The 6,000-nt window shown below is 46.5% G+C and overlaps 1 protein-coding gene across 3 annotated transcripts in view; it reads right to left on the bottom strand.

The window, feature by feature from the left end:
• Window positions 1-339: 339 nt before the first annotated feature.
• The window catches only part of NPAS2 (neuronal PAS domain protein 2), a 108,131-nt gene continuing 102,470 nt past the window's right edge, over window positions 340-6,000 (bottom strand). For 2 of the 3 annotated variants that reach the window (XM_074859061.1, XM_074859063.1), the window contains 4 exons: window positions 5,496-5,653; window positions 4,839-4,931; window positions 3,014-3,200; window positions 340-1,846 (listed from right to left, as the gene is read on the bottom strand). In XM_074859061.1, the coding sequence (XP_074715162.1) occupies window positions 1,664-1,846; window positions 3,014-3,200; window positions 4,839-4,931; window positions 5,496-5,653 (621 nt within the window). In that variant the 3' untranslated portion in view covers window positions 340-1,663. Of the gene's footprint in view, window positions 1,847-2,531; window positions 2,573-3,013; window positions 3,201-4,838; window positions 4,932-5,495; window positions 5,654-6,000 lie in introns of all 3 variants that reach the window. The other variant, XM_074859062.1, reaches the window with a different exon arrangement.

Raw genomic sequence — 6,000 nt, 5'->3', positions numbered from 1 at the left:
AGATGATGTATCACAAAACTCAGGACCGTGATGTCTTAAACACTGAAGCTGGACGTGGATCAAAGCCCTGGTATGTGCCAGGTCAAACCATTCTTCAAAACATCTTTTTTGTCCTATTCTAAAACTGTTTGGTTAGAAGTACAGAGCTGTCTGAGGTCTTCAAAGTTTTAAAGGACCTTAAAAAGAGCTGGCTTGGCTAGCATAATTCCTGAGCTATCATTCTTTTTGTCTATGCCATGACAAAGATCCCATAGGATAATACTTGGTTTTGCTAACTGGGTGCCAAACATGGTGCAAAAAATCTGAAGTGAATCACATAGTTGAACAGCCACAGGAAAATGTGTGCAAGTCCTGCAATAAAGCCTTTTGGCTATTTTATTTTATTCTACAAATCAAGACAACTGTCCATCATTAAATGGAAAAAAATAATAGTTTGAGTTGTATATAGCATGAAACAGTAGTTCCCTTCACAAAAACATTTCTAATTCATTAGTTTATTACAAAATACCCACTCACAAAAAAGCACAAGCACAATCTTTATACTTGTGAAATGAGTTGATATTTCATATACAAAATAATTTCCACATAATTCCATATAATTTTATTTTATATAGAAATAGGTCATTATTACAACAGCTGTACAATACACTACTTTTTATTTAATAATTACATAAAATCTTTCTTAGAAACATATCAACAGAAAACATACAAAAAAAGCGAAAAGTGCATTTCTTTTTTTTTTCCCCCCCAAAGGAAAATTCAATCCTAAATGTTATAATGAAAGAGATATGTAATAGTCTGCAGCATCCCAAGTCAGTGGGCCAAAACACAGTGCATATTTCTCGGAGACTTGCGGTGGCTGAGTGTAGGTTGAAGAAGGATTCATGTTGTACTATTGGAGAGTTGCACAATTGTGCTTAGAATCTGAGTTCTCCTTTGCAATCACAATTCACATAGAAAACAGTCCAGTGTGGGTTGTGTTTTTGTTTTTGTTTTGTTTGATTTTTAGTAATAAAGAACAGTTAGGGTAAGCTGCATAATACTTTTCAGATTCTAAATCAAGGGTTATGAGCTATAGACCATCTTCACCAATGACTGGGGTTTCTCTTCCATTGGATGTGCTAATTTGGCCACAAGAATAAGGAAACAAACTTCTCTTTACAGAAAGTGCCTAGGTTTTGTCCTCTGTGCAGTTGTGCAAAATAATAACAATAATCATAATAAAAATAATCTCTTGTTCTCTCCTCAATAGACCTTTGACGCAGTGCTTTTCATACACAAAAGAAGAACTAAAACAGTGAAGGCCAAGTACCTCATGAATCTGTCGACAGTCTTTTGGAATTGCCAGATAGCTTTCAGAGTGACACACCAAGATTGAACGCTTCCTCCCGTGCACCCGTGGATGATGGAGGCTGCGCAGGATAGTGTTCCTTTTTATTTTGCTCTGTCAGTACATACTGTGCTCACCAGACAGCGCAAACTGAATCCAGCATGCCATAAATGCCCTGTCTGTGGCAGTCTGCACTCTGTGGCGTACTTCTGTCATAGAGCTTTGAACGAAACGCTTGTGCAAAAGCCAGAACAGTAAGTACAAAGTCATTCTCTTCTGCCCCATGTGCCCATTGGTTAAAGCTAATCGTGCATTGATTGTGCTGGTGGGACTCTATCGCAGTGGCTGTGGTAAATTTGATGATTCTGATAAGCTATTGCTTCTTCTTGATGTTAGTTGCTGCTGCTGCTGCTGCTGCTGTGTCTGATGATACCCCATATTTCCTTGCTGTGGCGAGTAAGATGGCAGGAGCAAAGAATCGGGTTGCTCATTGTGCAAAGAACTTGGTGTTTGCACCTACAGATAAAATAAAATTCATCGCGGTGTTCGGTTCTTTCACACGTTAAAGCTCTTCGTCCTCAATGTACAGGGTGCTTAAAAATACTACTAGTTTGCTGGCTTTTATTTCTGGGGCTGTTTGGCATGGGGTTAGCTTACCTAATGCTAAAAGGAATAAACATAAATTGCAGCAAAGAACATTACAGTTAGGCACTGAGAATGGTTTTCTAGTAGGAATACACTGCCTAGGGTTTGCGGGTTATCCTGAAAAGCCTGTTTAGGAACAGGGTGGGCGAACGTGTCAGAAATGACACAGATGTGTGACAGAAATGAAACAGAAATGAAACAGGGGATCCTAGTGCACCTCATGCGGTCCCTTCTAGCGAGTTTACAGTAGGGTGTGACCTTGCAGTGGTGAAGTCGATGTGAATTTTGCAGATGCTTTTATTGGGAACAGTATTTGCGATAGTTTTTTCATTAATTCTCAGCTATGATAAGCATTTCATTTCAGTAACAAGAGTTTAATCATTTGAGGATGATGATACTCTTTCAGTGATGCCACTGGGTATGTGATCAGGTTTTATAAACTCAGTTCAGCTCCTTTTGAGTTAATACAGAGAAACCTCATTTCCCCCCCTTCCCGTTTACTTTAGTATGTGTTGAATTAGGTCAAAAAATAAGTATTTTTATATCTTCAAATCACCTGGTTTTTCCAGGCAATGTGCTCCAGTTTATCTTCTTTGCCTTGTGGAGTTGAGAAAATATGTTAGTTTACTGAAGGGATCCAGATATCTGATCCAGATCTCACTTTATGTCGATGCTGGTAATTAAAAATCATCTTTTGACTTGTAAACTAAGCAAATTTTATACTGAATAAAGAGAACAGAATAAATCCTAAGGCAGTAATTTTATCCGTCTAGAAATACACTTTAAATATATCCAGGATAATCTGATTATGTTTCCAATGTACAGAATTAGTAATTTCCTTTTAAATATTCTGACTGTTCTCACAGCTCCCCTGCTATACGGCACTGTATCAGTGTCTCGCGCACTTCAGTATCTCTAAAATGGCCATTTCTGCCATGATCAGGCTCCCACTGAAACCTGGGGCCCCGTTTGCACAGCCCGTTCGCCTTATTACTCTGCATGTACATTTTATACATTGTCCTCTTTGTCCTACCCTACCTGCAGGTAGCGTTGTTGCTGATGCTGTTGGTGCTGGAGTTGCATAGGTGGCAGAGAGGATGGCTGGGAAGGAGGTGTACTGGTGAACCCTTGGTTTAACACTGCTTGTCCCATCAGTACGATTGGAGAGCTGCTGCTGGAAGTCTGCACTTCCAAACTTTGAAACATTTGTTGGGTTTGAGAATACCTGTGGAAGAAAGAAGCAAAACAATCAAGAACAAACTGTTGGAGGCAATGGTCTTCTCTTTGGATAGGAAGTCCCTAGTCTTCATATATAATTTCTAGTAAAGGATTCCAGTGCACAGGACCTGCCAATATGAATGATGGCACCGTTGGCAGCACTGTTTTCCCTTACTCTGTGATGAGCTGGACTTGGAGGGCAGAATAGATCTCACCTCAGAATCCAGACCACGTTTTAGATTCATTAAAGATTCTGTTTTATGCATATCTTTCTCTTCAGCCACAGCATTCACATCCCAGGCTCATTAAATCAAATGGCCTTTGATTCAGTATTAATATGCTGAGCTCTGAACTGCAGCGAGAGAGAAGTAAATACACCTCCCATTCTGCTGCCTGTGCTCCCCTGCGTGCCTGTGGGGTGGTAATCTCTTGCAGAAAGGTGGCTAAGGGTTGGTTACTTCTTAAGCTGCTCATATACACATCGCCAAGTATGGACAGCAATTCCCATCGCTGTGAGCCACGCTGTAGGAACAGAAGAAGCCTCTAGAAGTCCTCTGGAGTGAGGGATGCAAGACAGAAACAAAATACTCAGCTCCTCTTGCCAGTCTGCTTTTGCATAGCAAAACTTAAATATGTGTTGTTTTGTGGAAGGCTGTGGGCAAAACCACAACAGAGCTATTGCCAACCCAGCCTAATTCTGTTTATTCTGTAATGGGTGATGAGATCATAGTGTGGCGTGTGTTCGCTCAACAGCTGTTCAACATTAGGGGTTAGTCAGAAATGCTACAGTTTGGGTACTCGTACTAGGACGTGAGCTCCTAAAAAAGGGTCCCATGAGTCAGGAAGTCTACATGAACTGGGAGATGTATCTTTGCAAATCAGGCCTCTTTTATTTAGATGCTTAAAAGCAGATCTAAAATGTTGTACATTTAAAAGTGACAAATTTAACTGAAGATAATTTTAAACAGCAATAGTGATGTTTAAAAAAAGTACTGAATACCTACATTCCTGAGGTAACAGACAGAATTACTTTTAAAGTACTGATGTGCAAACAGTTGCCTATTATTTTAGCAGTTCACAAGTAAGTACAGTCACAAAAAACAGTTAAGAAAAAAACCCCAGGCATATTCTGACTGATGTTTTCTGCTTCCTTCATCCAAGTTCTGAGGAAACAAACAACCGAGGTGGTTTGTTCAGCAGCGTTCCTGAGAGCACTGAGGTGCAGGGGCCTGTTGGTCCTTTCAGTGCTGCTTGTGCAGATCAGGCATAGCTCCACTGGCGTTACACCAGTGTCTCGCTGCCTGCAGAGCAGGGCCTTTCTTGGCGCTGCTCATTTCAACCGGGCCAGTGCTGACTTTCTCACATTTACCTTGGTGGGTCAGAAGTTCCAGTGCTGAAGCAAGCATCAAGTGAGGGAGAAAAATTCCCCCAGCCTTGGCTTGTTAAAACACCACTGGCACGTTGTGTTTCTCTGTCATCCTTCCTGATGTGGCTGGGCAGGGTAAGGCTGACCCTGACACTGGAAGGTGGGCTCAGCACAGTATCACAGTCCTGATGCTATAACTAACTACTTTGCCATCTTACGAAAGAAGGCTATTTCCCCTCAAAACGAACTTTGTTGTTTTATCGTGGACAAGTCACTTACTTAGGCTGGGATCCCGCCATGCTGAGGTCTGAAGGGTGTCGTGCATTGCAGGACCCAGGCATCATGGGCTGAATAGGCTGGCTGAGCAACAGTCTGGCGCACGGAAAAAAGACAAAGTGACATTGCTGTAACACAAGGACCACGCAAATCCCACATTTTGGAAACAGAAACAGGACGCTTTTGCAGGCACGGCACAAGGCTGGGTGTTAGGAGACCTAAGCCCAGCTCCTGGCCGTGGCAGGCGCATCCTGGGCGCTGCTAGGTGGGGCCTGGCGCCGCGCATGGCCTCTCTGATAAGGTGGGTGCCTGGCTCAGAGGCTGGGCGCTGGGAGTTCAGGGCTGTGACATGTCTTTTGCTCCCGCTGGTGGGAATGGCTCGTATTTGAGCTTTCTGAGTATCAGACCGTAAATCGTTTTGGTCTAGTTGGATGCCCGGGTGGATTCTCCACCCCCCACCCAGGGGGAGCCTGAGGCAGTGAAGGAAAAGCGGAGCCATCCCCCCGCCCCGGGGCTGGGAGGCCGGAGGAGGCGCGGCAGCCGCGACCGCGCACGCCGACTCCAAACCAAGTGCAGCTGGGGCTGAAGCCTGGCCCGGGCGGGCGAGCGGTCCAGGCTCTGGACGGGGCCGCCGGGCGGGCGGGCGGGCTCGGGCCGTACCTGAGCTGCTGGTCGTGGCTGCAGCCGGCGGCGGGCGGGCCGGCAGGGGGCGCCGCGGTGCCGCCGCCGGCGGGGGCTGCGGCGAACGGGGGGGGCGCGCCGCGGGGGGGGCGGCCGCCGCCCGGCGCCAGCTCCGCGCTCCGCGCCGCCTTCGGGCCCTGCAAGAGAGCGGGGAGAGAGCGAAACTCGAGCGCGGCCGCGACCGCTGCGTGGACAAAAGCCCAAAGACACGGCCGGCGGCATGCGGCCGGGGCGGGGGGGCACACCGCCGGTAATCCCGGGCCACGCGTCCGCCGGCTGATCTAGAACGTCCCCCCCGCCGGCCGCGGCCTTCGCACCCGCGGCTGCCCCGCGCTCCGGCCTGCGCGGCCGCGGGCACCGGGGCGCTGGGAAGGCCCCCGGCGTGCCGCCAAGCAGCTGAGGAGACCAACGGAGACCCCGTGAAGCCGCGAGCAAAGGGAGGTGTGATGTGCGCTGCCGCAAGAGCCCCAGGGTGGGAATAAAC

This window comes from Strix uralensis, chromosome 2 (assembly GCF_047716275.1).
Source record: "Strix uralensis isolate ZFMK-TIS-50842 chromosome 2, bStrUra1, whole genome shotgun sequence".
NCBI classification, from domain to species: Eukaryota; Metazoa; Chordata; class Aves; order Strigiformes; family Strigidae; genus Strix; species Strix uralensis.
Note: the sequence above shows the minus strand (reverse complement) of the source record. Positions and strands in the feature narration are given on the sequence as shown.